Below are 15,956 nucleotides of genomic sequence, written 5' to 3'. Positions count from 1 at the left end.
TACTAGTTTTGAAAGATTTATTAATATTGACTGTCCAATTTTATACCGGAATATTCAACATTTTTGAATCACTATATTGAGATTAAATTTTGCTTTGTATACATATTTTTGTAATATTATTTTTCAACGTATTATAATATTTGATCATTATTACTTGTTTTATTAAATTAGAATAATTAGATTAGAATTAATCTATATAGTTATCTAAATTAGAGTCAACAGATGTAATACTCTAATCGATGAAGTTATCAATTTTCAAACCACATTATGAGATATGGACAAAAATATTTTAAGATAATAATTTTTACTTTTGCAATAATAAAGGAAAGTAGAGTTTTGAAAGAGGCAAACGCGCGCGTTATCTTTGTAATAATGCATCGATCATGTTACGTTTTTCATCGAAAATTTAATGAAATTATCCCTAAAAAAATAAATAATATTTGAATTGCAAATATACCTCCAATAAGTTATTTGATTAAATATTAAATTTATTTTTGATATGATTACTTAACTTTCTATGATGTACAAACTATTGATACAATAAGGATAATATTTAAATTTTTCAAAATGCGTCTTTTATTAATATTTTTTTTAATTCGAGTGTATAACATTGATTGCAATCTTACCGTCGCAAGAATGCGATGTGATCAAGAATTGTATTAGAATTAAAAGGTACGTAGTAATAGTACCCACCATCTAAAAAAAATAAAAAATAAATGCTATAGTTTTGATCTTAAATATTTAAATCAATTCATATTAAGGTAAATAATTGGTTACTTACGGCAGTGAGAAACGTCGCATCCACAGTAAGACCTTTCGCAGAAAATGTGTTGTCGCGATGCAGTATTTGCAAAGAAAACAGATGCAACTGCAATATCAGATGGAAAGACATTACAAATAAATTATAAATAGATTTAAAAAAAGTATACTTATGAATCGACTATCTTTTATGTAAAAAAAAAATATTACCATATGATACATTTTAAAAAATATGTAGAAGTTAAATTTTTTTATTAGTACCTCATTTTTTATTTGCTCGTCGCTGGTGCTGTTAAGAACATCATGAACAGTGGTGTTAATTTTGGCGGCTTGTTTCTTGCCGGTTTCGCAGGCCCACACTATTAACATTATTTTTGTAACATGATACAACATATAAGATAGGAAGAATGTGTTATGAATCTGCTTAGTCAGATTGATAGACAGCCCGTTTTTCCACTGCACTATGTGCATGTATATTTCGAAAGTAATCTCGATGAAGGCTATAGCGATGGTTGCGAGGAGCTGCGGACTGAAAATTATATTCAGCATTTGCACTGTGTCGCTAACCATCAGATACTGCTTTTCTAGAGTCTTGAGTTCTTCTAGCAGAAGTAGGTTTCTTTGCTGGTAATAAATCAATCTAGGAACATGCGACTTATCGTTTATCATGAGCTCTCGTAGATTCGTCAGATTGTCATCGATTCTTTTGAAACAGGCTTTTAATATACAAACACAATTGACATATAGCATATTTATTTGAAATATCTGAAGATCGATGTAATATTCCATTATTTCTGTTGAATAAGTGAAAGTAATGTTATCTCTGTGTCGTTTTGCAAACTTTAGAAATGTCAGCAACAATTGGCCTACTAAGAAGAAGAAACCGAAAATATCCTTGACGTGTATCAATTTTGATAGTTTCTCATAAGATTTCCGAGGCAATTTTGAAGAGACTTCTAATATGGTCTGTAGTAAACGCATTTGTGGACCACTCAAAATGGACGAGACGATTACTGTGAAACTTAGAAACGTAGAAAAACAGTTGTCCTGAATTTTTTGGGATACCGTCGTCTCCCTGGCTGTCAATATATTGATTTCATAGATCTTTGCCAGTTGAAAAACGCAGATGACGCAGGTAATGATAGTTAATAAGATGTAACGCGATCTTGATGCCTCGAAGATCGAAGCGTTGATCTTGTACGGAAATATTCCAAGAATGCGAGAGAAAGTGAAACAGGGATACATCAGAGATTGAAAGTCTGTAGCGTGGAACAGTTTCCACCTTTTCCACATTTTACTCTTGACTTGTCTTTGGAATTTCCACGACGGATTGGGCATGAACAGCGGAATGTCACGTGCAAATTACAATTTAAATTATAGACAATAGTTCAGTAATTATTATCTTATCGATACACGCTTTGTGGTATTAATAAAATGATTGCGAATATTTCTTTTCCAAGTATAATCTTCAAGATCGTTACTTTTACGAATGCACAAACTAGCACGTATTCCACCTTATCGAACTACACCTGACGAGTTTAAATTTAAAACTGCACGTAGCTGCATAGAGTTATAAGACAGAGTTCAAGAATTATTTGTTATTCTTGAAGTAATTAAATGAATAATGAAATAACGTTCTTCGATCAATACTTATCATCCTTGAGATATAGCGCATAAAGTAATGAAGTGTCGCTATGATATACGACATACCATCCAGCATATGTAGATTATTACGTATGAGACAAATTATGTGGACATACATAAAAAAAGTATTATCTGAAAGTATTATCTATATTTATATGATATCAATATGAATTAGTGGTATTCGAAGCGTTTTTAATAACAATTGTCCAATTGTAATCAAGGATGTATGCTATTGTTATGCCATAACTTAAAAATTTATTTTTTATTAAGATATGAAATTTAAAACAAAGATACTGTTTGCATATCCAGTTGTTCAAACTGCTTTCAAATGTTACATTTATATTAAAAATGGTTATTATTTTTTATGAAGAATAATACATAGAAAAACTTAATTGAAAGAAAGTTAATTGAAAATGCAATATTTTTCAGTTTATTTATTACATCTTTGATAAGGTTCACTCAATCAAGTAATATATTAACATTCCATTTGTGTCATTAATTGTTAATATATACGTAATATATTTGTATCTATACATAGATACGTATATATATATGTCTCTATAGAAGTAGAAAAATTGGACAATTGTATTTCTACTTACAACGACAGAAAATATATAAAAACTAAAAGTTTACAATACTTACAATACAACGCGTTGATTATGTACTTTCTTTAAATTAAATCACTTCTGTAACATTGATTGCAGTCTTTCCGTTGTAAGAATGCGACATACCCAAAAATTGTATTAAGATTAATAGATATGTAGCGATACTACTCACCATCTAAAATTAAAATTTAAAAATAAAAAAATATATATTTAATCAAATTAAGATAATAAAAATTATTATTTACTTACTGCAGTGAGAAGCTTAGCGTCCACAGTAAGACCTTTCGCGGAAAAAGTATTATCGCAATGCAATATTTGCAAGGAAAATAGTCGTAACTGCAATGACAAATCAAAGAATAGATAAGATTAGAAAACTTATTTCTAAATTTACTAGATTTAATATAAAAATTGCATAGCGCACTAAATATTTTTAAAGATTTAAAGATTATATGAAATTTTTCTTTATTACGTACCTCATATTTTATTTTCTCATCATTGGTGATATTAAGTACTTCGTGAATGGTGGTGCCGATCTCTACAGCTTGATTCTTGCCGGTTTCGCAAGCCCACACTATCAATGTTATTCTTAAAAGATAATACGTTATGTACGACACGAAGTATTCAATACCAATCTGCTTATCCAAACGAATGGATATCTCGCCTTGCCACTGCACTACATGAAAATACAGAAAGAAAGTGATCTGCTTGAAGACCATGACTATGGCAACGAGAAGTTGCAAACTGAAGACCATTTTTAGCATCTGTACTGCGTCGTTGATTGCCAGATACTGCTTTTTCAAAGCTATGATCTCTATCAGTCGAAATGGATTTCTTTGCTTATGATAGACCCGTCTGGAGATATCGTTCACTACGAATTCTTGCAGGTTCTCCAGATTGTTATTGATTTCTTTGAGACAAGCTTTAAGGACACAAACACAATTCATATATAGCATATCCATTTGAAACGCTATCATGGCGATATACACTCTGAATGGTTCGTACAAGGTATCAATAACCATATCAGAAGTGTTTAAAAATACCATTAATATTAGCCACAATAGAACGAGAAAACCGAAAATATCTTTGGCATGAATTAGTTTTGAGAGGTTCTGATACGACTTTGGGGGCAATCTCCAAGAAATTTTTTGTACAGTCTGGAGCAAGCGCATTCGCGGACCGGTCAAAACATACCAGACAACCATTATGAATATCCCAAGCAGAAAATGCATATTATACGTAATAGTTTTGGGCACTTCAAGTCTGACTCTTCCAGAAAAGTTGAGTACATAGAACATCATTAGCTCATAAATGCAGGCGGCACAGGCAACGATAATCCACAGAATGTATCGTAGTTTGGAAGTCTCAAAAGTCGAAGCCTCGATCTTGTACGGAAATATTCCAAGAATTTTGCAGAAAGTGAAGTTGAAATACATCAAGGATTGAAAGTCCGTGGCGTGGAATAGCCATCTTTTTTTCCTCTTGGCTCGTTTATGGAATTTCTGCGGATTAAACATAATCAACAGAATTTTATTGGAAAACAACAACTTTATTAATAATAAATTAGTGCTTAGAGATTATTAATTACTTTGTCGTTAATGCACTTTAACATTTATACGAGCGTTATTTTCACGTGAGTTGTCTTAAATTTCGTCTTTTCACAACACGTATGTAAATCGATATGCACTGCGCGTGATAGTTTATATCCGGCGAATTAAATTTAAAACTACATTGCAAAACGTAGTTGCCGCGTTGAATAGCGGGACAAGACTCAGAGATCGTTTGTTAGCTGTGAAGTAAATTGCTTTCTTCGATCAGCATTTCTCCTGGGCCGCATGCGCATATAAGCTAATAAAATAATTGTTGAATCATTATCTAATACATTAAGATCGTGAAAATTAAAACCACTTAGAATCTATATAGATTAAAATAGCTTTGAGAACTTTTAAAGAACACTATCTTATTATAAATTAAGACGTTTAACATTTATATATCATAACGTTAATATTTACAATGTGTTGCATTTATAATTAATAATGTTGATTTTTAATATTTATTATCGCAATTTTTAATATAAAAATACTGATATATATTTTTCACTCCATTAAAAATATATTATCATCCATATTAATCTCCAAACATAATTTGTAATAACGGTATTGCAATACATAAATTTCTAATTAATTAAACATTGTTTGCACGTACCTAATATCTTACTAGTATCGTTGTATTATATCTGTTTTAAAAAATACTAATATCGCAATAGAAAAAGTCGCAAGTGGCATAAATCAAGTTATAATACAAAGATAATGCTATTATCTGTTAAGATAATATAATTGCAGAGTAATCTTTTGTAAAGAGAAGCTGTTTACGTTTGCAATCTGCAAAAGCACGAACTAAAAAGAAAAACAGAGATTATTTACTTAATTATTTACTTTCCAATCGCAAGAAAAAATATATTACTATAAGGCGAAGATGATTTTTGTGTGTAATTGAACGATCGACGTAGAATAAAAATAAATTAATAATAGAGTCAATTCAAAATGTGTGTATTATGTTTTTATAAATTATAAATTATTTTATAATTGATACGAACAAATTAATAATTTTCCGTTAAATATAGATTAATTTTCCTTTGTGTTTTCACATTGAATAAACCGTTATTTTGTTATTCGAGGTTGTTACCATGTGCGAATTATCATTGAAATAATACTAATTATTACAGACGTTATATACCCATTATTAATGTATCTAGCATTAGTGTATCTACCTGCATAAATTATTATTTTTTAAATAAATTTTTACAAACTTATTTTATCGCTTACTTTTTATTTACAATTTGAACAGTTTGCGATATGACTGGGGGGGGGGAGGCAGTTTCGAAGAAATATCTGATATAAGGAGTAAGTGCATTCGCGGACCACTGAAGATATATATGAGATCGGTATGAACATTCCGTAGATAAAAGAGAAATTAAGCGAAATAATATTGCGTATGTCGAACCTGATTGTTCCAGAAAGATTAAGTTTATACAACAATGTCAGCTTACAAACACAGATCACACAAAAAATAATAGTCCACAAAATCTAACGCGATTTAGAAAGCTCGAAAAACGTAACCTTAATTCTGTATGGAAATATTCCGAGACTTTTCCTTATGGTTAAGTTAGGATACACACATCAAGGATTCCGTGACGTGGAACTATTCTCCATCTTTTTCCTTTTTTTTATGCTTTTGGCTCATCCTTGAAATTTCTGCGACAAATTAAATATAATTAACGAAATGTCATAAGAAAACAACAGTTTAATATGTATATTAATAACAGACTATTACTTAAATTTATTAAGTACTCCATCGTTATCAATGCATTTTAATGTTAACATAAGTTTATTGCAAGAAGCTTCTCTTTCAAATGCGTAGTCTTTAATTTTGAATTTTTCACCACAAGTATATAAATCGACATGCACTAGTCGTAGTTTGTTTACAAACTGTTTACTACTGGTGTATTAAAGACTGCAGTTAGTTGCTGCATCGAATAGTAAGACACGACTGAGAAACCATATTTGTTAACTACACGAAGTAACAATGAGTTTTTCAAACAAGTCTTTCAATCATCATTTATCACTTCTAAGATATAAAGGACATTTAAAGTAATTGCTGACATACGACTATCGTTCATGTCTAATCGGCGAATAATATGCATATGAATATAAGCTAGGAAGCATTAGGCATAAAATAAAAATTAAAAAATATTGGTACGTCACAACATGTGGCCATCAAATTATCTAAAGATGTATGATCTTTTATACTTTAGAGACAGTAAAAAAGAAATAGAGATGAGCGAAAAACTGCTCATTATGATAATGCGTCTACAACATGTCTCTCAATGAAAATTTAATAAATTATCAATTGATAAACTCAAATTGCATATATATTTTTAAGAAGTAGTTCAAATTGTTCTCATATATGTTGAATATAAAACACACTTAAAATGTAATTATGTTATTTATTATAATATAAGATAATGTAAAATAATTAAATTAAAATGAAGATAAAGTCCTTTTCTAATTACAAAGCTAACGTAACGTAAATATAATTATGTTAATTTCTAATTTAATGTGAAAGTATCGGATAGACTAAATTAAAAATGTGTATAAGGCATAATGGGTTTCTTTCTTAGTTATCGATTTCTTGATCAAAATCAATTTTTTTTGTATTTTTATACTGAACGAGAACGTATGCAAATCATTATTAGATAATGCACTTATTATTATTGAATATATATATTTAGCGCTAACTTGCTATAAATTATTCCCCGTTCCATAAATTTTACAAGCTTATTTTATTAGGTATTGTCTACTTTCAATACAGTGATATACAATGAATACTAATCTTGTCGAGCATGAACGATTTTGTCGAATAATTAAACGCGGCAGTCAAAGCTAGGAGCGTAATATACGCCATTTGATTTTTAACCATTTTTAACTTTGATTTGATTCATTAAATAAAATCTTCATCTTGTGTTCAGATAGCACCGTTGATATACGAATAAGATTTATATATCAACACAATATAAAATAATATTAAATATATTTTAAAATTAAATATGTAATAAAGTTAATGAGAATAATGAGAACGCCTAAAGGCGCTACTTGGGCGCACAAGGTGAAGATTTTATTTATAAAATCAAATTAAAATTAAAAACAATTAAAAATTAAATGGCATATATTACATTTCTAGCTCACTGTCGCGTTTACTTATTCAACAAAAATCATGCTCGACAAGATCTTGCAAGTAATGCTTATTCCTTTCCCCTTCTCCTCGAATTTTTAACAATGAGTTACCGAATTTAAAATGTTTACATGATCTTCATGTAATTTTTACTATGGCAACACTGCTTTTTATGAATAAAGTAATTTTTGTGAGAACGCTGTTTTAAAGTGGAAAGAGTTAATTTTTATTATGGTGTACAGAAAAAATTTATTCGGTACATATTTTTTACTTCGCTTTGTAATTCTAACTTTTTTCCAGCAAGTTTTTGCTTTGATTTTTACTACGAGAAAGCGTAAAAATTGCGTTGCTTAATTGTTTTTAAAACAATGGCCATATAAATTCTTGATGGCCCGCAGTTAATGAGATATCATAGTAATATTTAATATATAATTTTCTCTGTGTCGATTTTTTGCGTAATATTGCTTGACGTCTTCTGGTAGCAAGAATTCTGCATGTGCAAGAATTGTATGGAGATTAATATATATGTAGTGATGCCACCTACTATCTGCAATCATAATCACACGCGTATTCGAACAGGTACAAAATATACATATTAATTAATAACAAATGATAGATCACTCACCGCAACGAGAAGTTTTGCATTCACAGTAAGACCTTTCGCGGAAAATGTATTTTTGCAATGCAGTGTTTGCAAGGAAAACAATTGCAGCTGCAATCGCGAAATAATCACATATTGAATTGAAATACATAAATATATCCAATAGATGTAATAAAACGTTTTAGCACACGAAACTCTAGTAATGTTTAAAGAAAATAATTTTTTATTACATTACCTCGTTTTTTATTTGCTCATTGGTAGTGCTGTTAAACACATCGTAAATGGTAGTGTTTATTTGCAGGGCTTGATTTTTATTTGTCTCACAGGCCCATACTATTAATATTATTTTTATAATGAAATGTGCCACGTATGGAATAAAGAATGCATAATAAATTTTCGTATTGATCATGAACCATTTCCCTTGACACCATAGTACATAGAAATACAAGCTGTAAGTTATTTCTAAGAAGGTTATGACTACTGTAGCAAGAAGCTGTAAACTGAAGATCATGTTCAGCGTCTGTACTGTGTCAATGATCTTAAGATGTTGTTTCCTTAGAGCTGTGAGCTTTAGCAATAAAAAAGGATTTTGCTGCTCATGATAGATGAGTTCGAAGACGTGTTTCTCATTCTTGATCACGAATTCTTGCATGTGCGCTAGATTGTTGTTGACACTTTCGAAACAAGCTTTCAATATACAAACGCAATTTACATACAGCATGTCCATCTGAAACACTAGCATATAGATGTATACGTTGAATGTCATGAGTAAGACAGTCTCATCACGCATCACAAAGTAATATGTCGGCGCATGCCCAACTAGATAAAAGAATCCGAGGATATCCTTGGTGTGGATCAACTTGGATAGTTTCTGATACGACTTCGGGGATAATCTTGAAGAGATTTCCAGCACAGACTGAAGTAAGCGCATTCGTGGATCGCTTAGGATATACGTGATAACTGCTATGAAACCGCTGAGCACGTAATAGCAGTCAGACTCAAGAATTACGGGAATACGTACCCTATCGATCATAAATGTGTTAACATTGGTTAGAAATATGTTAACATTGTACAGCGATATCAGTGTGCAGATGCAACAAATGGCAATAATGACGGTTGACAGAATGTATTGCGGTCCGGAAATCTTAAATGTCGAAGCATTGAGCTTGTATGGAAATATTCCGAGAATGCGGCAGAAGGTGAAGCAGGGATACATCAAGGATTGAAAATCGGTGGCCTGAAAGATCCGCCATTTCTTTCCCTTTTTTATATCCTTATGTCGGCCTTGGTATTTCGGTGACGAGTTAAACATGATCATCGGAGTATTAGAGAACAATTACAAATTCTTAATCACGTTTAGCACTGCATTTTAGCATTAATGTAAATGTGATCGCAAAAGCTTTTTTTTTAAGTTAGTTTTACTCTTTTTACTGTATTCGTCTTAAATTTATTTTTTTTTTATAACGAAAGTGTAAACCGGATGGTTGCTGTTCTACATTCGGCGAGCATAAAGTTAAAACTGCAATTGCTGCATCGAGCAACGATATATATAACTCAGAGATCGTATATGTTAGCAGTGAAGTAACCATGGTTTTATATGTTTTGCATGATATTCATCGATCTGCACTTAAAAAAGTGCAACATGTAGTAATAATACTTTATTGCTATGACATACTAGGAATACAGCAATCTCTCTCTCTTTTATGTGCACATATATACAATACAGAAATGATCAATATCTACGTACATTAATAACGCTTATTAATAAAAATCAGTTAATAACAATTAACTGATTCTATAACATATATCTATATACTTTTTGTTGTACATACTGAATGTTTAAGAATGTTATAATCTGCAAATTTAATGCTTTTGCTTTATAATATATATTACCGTAATTTTCAATATAGAAAATTACTATCACAGTTTTTTAGCTTGATTAAAGACAAGTTGTCATTTATTTTTCATTTCTAGTTCAATAGTTGATTGTGTAATTAAAGTTATTTTTATAAGCCTGTTAAAATATAATAATTTAAATTTTTAACTTTTTGCATAATATTGTATTAAAATACTATTAAATTTTGTTGCGCGCATTTTGAAAGTCACTGATATCTCATTGTCAGTGATGCCTCAGTGGGAATTGTAAGCATAACAAATGTAATATTGATAAATCGAGCCATAATGTATATAGAGAATGCTATTATTTTAATTATAATTAATTTAAGTAATAATGTATATTTGAAATAATTGATGTATTCTTCGAACTGATGAAACAGATATGTCATGTTTTATGGACAAGAAACTATCTTAAGATGATTGATTTTTTGTATGTTACAATAAACTAAAATCGAGTAGCAAAAAGCGCGGACTTCATTATTGTGATAATGCATCAACTACGTTTTATGTCTTTCAAGAAAATTTTTATAAGCTATATTTTAACCGTTTCTAAAAGTTAATATTAAATTCATTTATTTTTAAAGTATCAATATATTTCTAAAGTAAATATTAAATTAATTTTAAATATAAATAGATTACTTTCCATGAAAAATAATGTGTGTGAAAGCAATTGAAATATAATAACAATAATTCAATTTAAATATTAAATAGCCATAATCAAAGATATCTCTAATAAGATAAGAAGTAATTAATTACTAATAAATAATAACTAACTAAAAGAGCAATTATTATATATTCTTCTTTCACTTATAAATTGCTCGAGCAATTAAAAATTAATTTTACCGTAAGAAAATTGTCGGTATATCCAAATTGTTCAATGATTTCGTAATTGAAAGAGAATACGTTTTTCTCTTTTATTTTCTTTCATATATATTTTATTCTTTAATCTCAATAAATAATTAGTTCTTATATGTATTATCTTATTATGGATTGCTTACCTATAGTTTTTATTTTTACTTGATTGTTATCCTCGGATGATTTTGATTGTTTATTTGAATAATTTATTTCGCTCCGGATATAAGTCAATAATGTAGGCTAATTTCCATTTTGTTAGAAGGATTAGGTTTTATATTCTGGATAAAGTATCTGGAGCGAGCCGTATGCAACGCGCTGTAAATATTCATGAGTTTCTGTATTCCATGGGGCAATATCCGAAGGCATGCCATCGATGAAGATATAATGATCATGTTTACATCTAATATATTTAGACATAACAATGAGAAAATCGCCTAAGATAAAATTAATAAAATATCGGTAAAATCACACATGGATCCCGAAAATTATTTTATTAATTTATTAAAAGCAAGATAAAAAACGATTTCAAAAAAACTCATTTCCTCAAAAGTAAAAGTATTGTTTATCGATCACGCGGCAGAATTTGACCGAGCTTTCCACAATAAGTTCATTTGTTATGCACTTATTTGCGGTTATATTTATTCATGCATTATCACAAATAAAGTTTATTTTAAATTAATTGAATGATATTTGCATCTTTGTTTTAATTTTAACGCAAGATTAAGACTATGTAAGATATTTAATGAATACAAAAAGATATTTCATAGAAATGTATTTGCAACGTCTTATACAATACATTTAAACAATTTAAAGATATTAAACATGTATTTTTGCAACTGATTGTTAACGTACGTAATAAAGAATTTTAAAATAATTTTTCTTTATACATATACTTATACACATAAACGTCTTTAGACATCAAACATCATATAATTATATTTTAGTCACAACGATAGAGAAGAGAGTATTTCTAATATCTAGAAAAAGATATTCCTTTTTTTTATTATGTATCTTCTTCAAAATAGGTTATTTGGGTAATATTGCTTCCAGTATTTCTATCGTAAGAATGCGACATGACCATAAATTGTGCCAAAATTAATACGTAAGTCGTAATGCTACCCGTCATCTAAAAGTGAAGAAAAGAGTAAACAATGTATATTTTATTAATGCAAATGATCTATTACCCACCATAGCAAGAAGCGTTGCGTCCACGGAAAGACCTTTCGTCGCAAATGTACTTCGTGCGCAATGCAATATTTGCAAGGAAAATAACCGGAGCTATAACATTGGATCGCAAAATGAAGAATTGGAAAACGTAATTACATAAATCAAGTTGATTTAATGTATATAAAATTACATTAGCACGAGATATTTTTAGAGTAAAATATATACAAATTAGACTACATATTTTTTCTACCTCTTCTTTGATTTGCTCATCGCTGGTGCAGTTAAATACGTCATGAACAGTGGTGCCGATCTCAAATGCTTGATTCTTTCCGGTTTCGCAGACCCAAACTATCAATATTAATTTTAAAAGCTCGTATGCTAGAGACATTAAGAAGAATGGATCACGAGCCTTATCATTAAAAATGATGGACAACCCATTTTGCCATTGCGTTACATGACGATACACATCAAAAGTGATATCAGTAAAGGTCAAGGCTATAGTAACAAGAAGCTGTAGACTGAAGATTACGTTCAGCATTTGCATTGTATTGCTCACTATTAAATGCTGCTTTTTCAATGTCTTGAGTTCTATCAGCAAAAATTGATTCTTCTGCGTGTCGCAGATCAAATTCGGGGCATATGGTTCATTATTTACCACGACATTTTGCAAGTGCATCAAATTGTCATTAATTCTTTTGAAACAGGCCTTTAATACACAAGCGCAATTTACATATTGCATATCCATATGAAACATTAGCAGACCGATGTACGCTGCTAACACATAATACACGAGATATTCAGGTCCTCTGGAATAATATATGTATCCCTGCATGACTAAGAAGAAGGTGCCTAAGATGTCCTTTAGGTGGATCCACTTGGACAGCTTCTGATACGATTCTGGAGGGAGTCTCGAAGAGATCTTCAGCATGGCCTGTAGTACGCGCATTCTAGGACCGCTTAAAATATACGTAATGATTACTACGAAACCGCCGAAAATATAATAACTGGTAGCTTCAAGAGTCTTGGTTTCATCTCCGTAATCAATTGTTTTGGTGATAATTTTATGGAGAATTATAAGATCATAACTGCAGAACACACAGAAATGAAAGGTCAGCAGAATGTAGCGCAGTCTAGAAGTCTCGAAGGACGAAGCGTTGATCTTGTACGGAAATATTCCGAGAATGCTGCAGAAGATGAAGCAGGGATACATCAAAGACTGAAAATCTGAAGCGTGAAATAACTGCCATCTTTTCCACATTTTACCCTTGGGTTGTTTTTGGAACTTTGACGATGAGCTGAACATGATCAAAGTATTGTGAAGAATAATAATTTAAGCCATAGATGATAGTATTATTTATACACTTTAGCGTTTATATACAAGCTTGCGAGAGCTGTGTTATAAATACAAATATTCAATTAGCTTTTCGACGACAAGAGTATGTACAACAATGTGGACTCCTTGCTGTACACTCGGTGACTTTCAATTTAAGACTGCGAGCAGGTGTTACATTAACTAGCGAAACAGAACTAAAGGGATCATGTGTTAGGTTTAAAGTAACCATGGCACTCTTTGATCGGCAAATATTGTTCTGAAATTCTACATTTAAAGTAATAATGTTGTAACATGCGACTTATTAAATCATATGTATATTGCGCATGTGTAATAGCGAGTATCAAATGCATTACGTTTATATGCATTAGAATCCATTTATAATTATTATCGAATTTTAAGTTCCATAGAAGATGCAATGTTTGATATCTATAATTATCCTGTTACTTTTTTGAAGATATTTTACTTTTTAATTTATATAATAGAAATTTTTATACTTCTAATTTATTATAAAATATTGACGCACATTTTTCGGCCGATAAAAAATATATTGCTATCAACGTTTGGTTTCAACTCTATCTAACTTATACAGACAAACATGTATTACAAATTGTTTTTGTGTATCTGTTAAAACATAATAATCTAAACTTGATTTGTATGTAATATTGTACTTTAAAGAGCTATAAAAATGCAATTACATGCATTTTCAGAAACAGTGATATTGTTATGAAGTTTCAGAAAGACGAGAGAAACTTTATGACTTTGCAAGCAAGATGATAAACAAAAATACCACAGATTATTCGTTAGCAATACGTAAAAAACTAGCATTTTATAGTATTAATAAAAAATACATGGAAATTTTTTTATATGCTACACACTTTGCAACCATTTCTGCAGTGTAGGCCGTTCGGGTATAAGACATTTATAAGTCCAACGCGACAATTTTCCGAAATTTATTTGATATAATTAACACAGTACACTTAAAAAATACATTAATTAAGATAAAACTTATTAAAATATTATTTGAAACTTTTTGTCAATATAATACGTGATATAAAATTTTTTTTAGATGTCGCTATATACGTGTATACATATGTATAATTGTCTATATGCAGATATAAAATACAAATATATTCATAAGAATAAAATAATGCTTTTAGAGCGTTTAAAACCACAAACTATTTTTTGATTATATTTTGTTTTCTACTTTCTCTTATTAGGCTATTTCTCTAATACTGACAGCTCGTCCATCGCAAGAATGTGATGTGACCAAGAATTGTATTAAGATTAATAGATACGTAGTAATGCTACCCACCATCTGAAAAAAATCATAAAAATCAACAATACGCATTTAATTGTTTGAAGCAAATAATTGGCTACTCACCGCAGCGAGAAGCGTTGCATCCACAGTGAGACCTTTTGCAGAGAATGTGTTTTCTCGATGCAGTATTTGCATAGAAAATAGTTGCAGCTGTAACATTATAATAGTCAGTAAATAAATAAAATAATAAGTAGGTGCAGCATTAGGAAATGTAATTATTAATGCGACGATTTAATACATAAAATACATTAGTACTTTAAGGATTTTTATGAAAACATACAAATTAAATACATAGGATTGTACAAATTAAATTACATTTTACTACCTCGTCTTTGATTTGCTTATCACTGGTATTGTTAATCAAATCGTGAACGGTGATACCAATCTTCGCAGCTTGATCTGTCCCACTATTGCAAGCCCATACCATCAATACTATTTTTATAATATAGTATATCACGGACGTCATAAAAAATGCGTACCAAAATACTTTGTCTTCATTGGCCATGGACATAACTATATAGAAGTACAGGTTAAAAGTGATCTGAGAGAAACTTATGACTATGGTACCGATGATCTGCAAACTGAAAATCATATTCAGCATCTGCACTGTGTCGCTGACCATCAGATGTTGCTTCTTCAGGGCTTTAAGTTTCATCAGCAAAAATGGATTCTTCTGCGTGTGATAGATTCGTCTGAGTAGATGAGGTTTATCGCTCATTATGAGTTCCTGCACTTTCGTCAAATTATCGTTAATTTTCTTGAAACAGACTTTCAATAGACAAACGCAATTCATGTACAGCATATCCATTTGAAACAGCACTAAGGAAAGATATGTTGGAAATATTGTTAACAAGATATGTTTCAGAGATATCTTGACGAATAATATTAATGTTTGGATGATAAGGAAGAAAAAACCGAGGATATCCTTAACATGAATTAGCCTGGATAAATTTTTATACGATTCCGAGGGTATTTCCAAAGAGACTTCTAGTACAGTCTGCAACAAGATCAGCCGTGGACCTCTCGAGACATACGTGACGATCGCTACGA

General features: G+C 30.3%; 5 protein-coding genes across 5 annotated transcripts; all 5 read right to left on the bottom strand.

Moving 5' to 3' along the window:
- Positions 1 to 575: 575 nt before the first annotated feature.
- On the bottom strand, positions 576 to 2,108 carry LOC112467714 (putative gustatory receptor 28b). The gene is made up of 3 exons (XM_025036445.1): positions 1,021 to 2,108; positions 782 to 868; positions 576 to 696 (listed from the first exon to the last, which is right to left on the bottom strand). Exons 1-3 carry the CDS (start codon positions 2,095 to 2,097, stop codon positions 592 to 594), a joined length of 1,269 nt encoding a protein of 422 aa, XP_024892213.1. The 5' UTR covers positions 2,098 to 2,108; the 3' UTR covers positions 576 to 591.
- A 343-nt stretch (positions 2,109 to 2,451) lies between these two features.
- On the bottom strand, positions 2,452 to 4,754 carry LOC112467716 (putative gustatory receptor 28b). The gene is made up of 5 exons (XM_025036446.1): positions 4,594 to 4,754; positions 3,482 to 4,507; positions 3,258 to 3,344; positions 3,046 to 3,183; positions 2,452 to 2,535 (listed from the first exon to the last, which is right to left on the bottom strand). The coding sequence occupies exons 1-4, from the start codon at positions 4,615 to 4,617 to the stop codon at positions 3,079 to 3,081; spliced, it is 1,242 nt and encodes a 413-aa protein (XP_024892214.1). The 5' UTR covers positions 4,618 to 4,754; the 3' UTR covers positions 2,452 to 2,535; positions 3,046 to 3,078.
- Positions 4,755 to 8,563: 3,809 nt separating this feature from the next.
- Positions 8,564 to 9,649, bottom strand: LOC112467708. Its single transcript, XM_025036436.1, has one exon. The coding sequence runs from the start codon at positions 9,647 to 9,649 to the stop codon at positions 8,564 to 8,566; it is 1,086 nt and encodes a 361-aa protein (XP_024892204.1).
- A 2,852-nt stretch (positions 9,650 to 12,501) lies between these two features.
- LOC112467707 lies at positions 12,502 to 13,558 on the bottom strand. Its single transcript, XM_025036435.1, has 2 exons — positions 12,710 to 13,558; positions 12,502 to 12,603 (listed from the first exon to the last, which is right to left on the bottom strand). The coding sequence occupies exons 1-2, from the start codon at positions 13,556 to 13,558 to the stop codon at positions 12,502 to 12,504; spliced, it is 951 nt and encodes a 316-aa protein (XP_024892203.1).
- Positions 13,559 to 14,801: 1,243 nt separating this feature from the next.
- LOC112467717 (putative gustatory receptor 28a) lies at positions 14,802 to 15,951 on the bottom strand (the record flags this gene model as incomplete). Its single annotated transcript, XM_025036447.1, has 3 exons — positions 14,802 to 14,903; positions 14,970 to 15,056; positions 15,232 to 15,951. Coding segments are annotated over 3 exons (909 nt in total), but the record flags the coding sequence as incomplete, so codon positions are not given.
- Positions 15,952 to 15,956: the final 5 nt, after the last annotated feature.

This window comes from Temnothorax curvispinosus, unplaced genomic scaffold, assembly GCF_003070985.1.
Source record: "Temnothorax curvispinosus isolate PA1 unplaced genomic scaffold, ASM307098v1 QBEX01017788.1, whole genome shotgun sequence".
Classification (NCBI taxonomy): domain Eukaryota; kingdom Metazoa; phylum Arthropoda; class Insecta; order Hymenoptera; family Formicidae; genus Temnothorax; species Temnothorax curvispinosus.
Note: the sequence above shows the minus strand (reverse complement) of the source record. Positions and strands in the feature narration are given on the sequence as shown.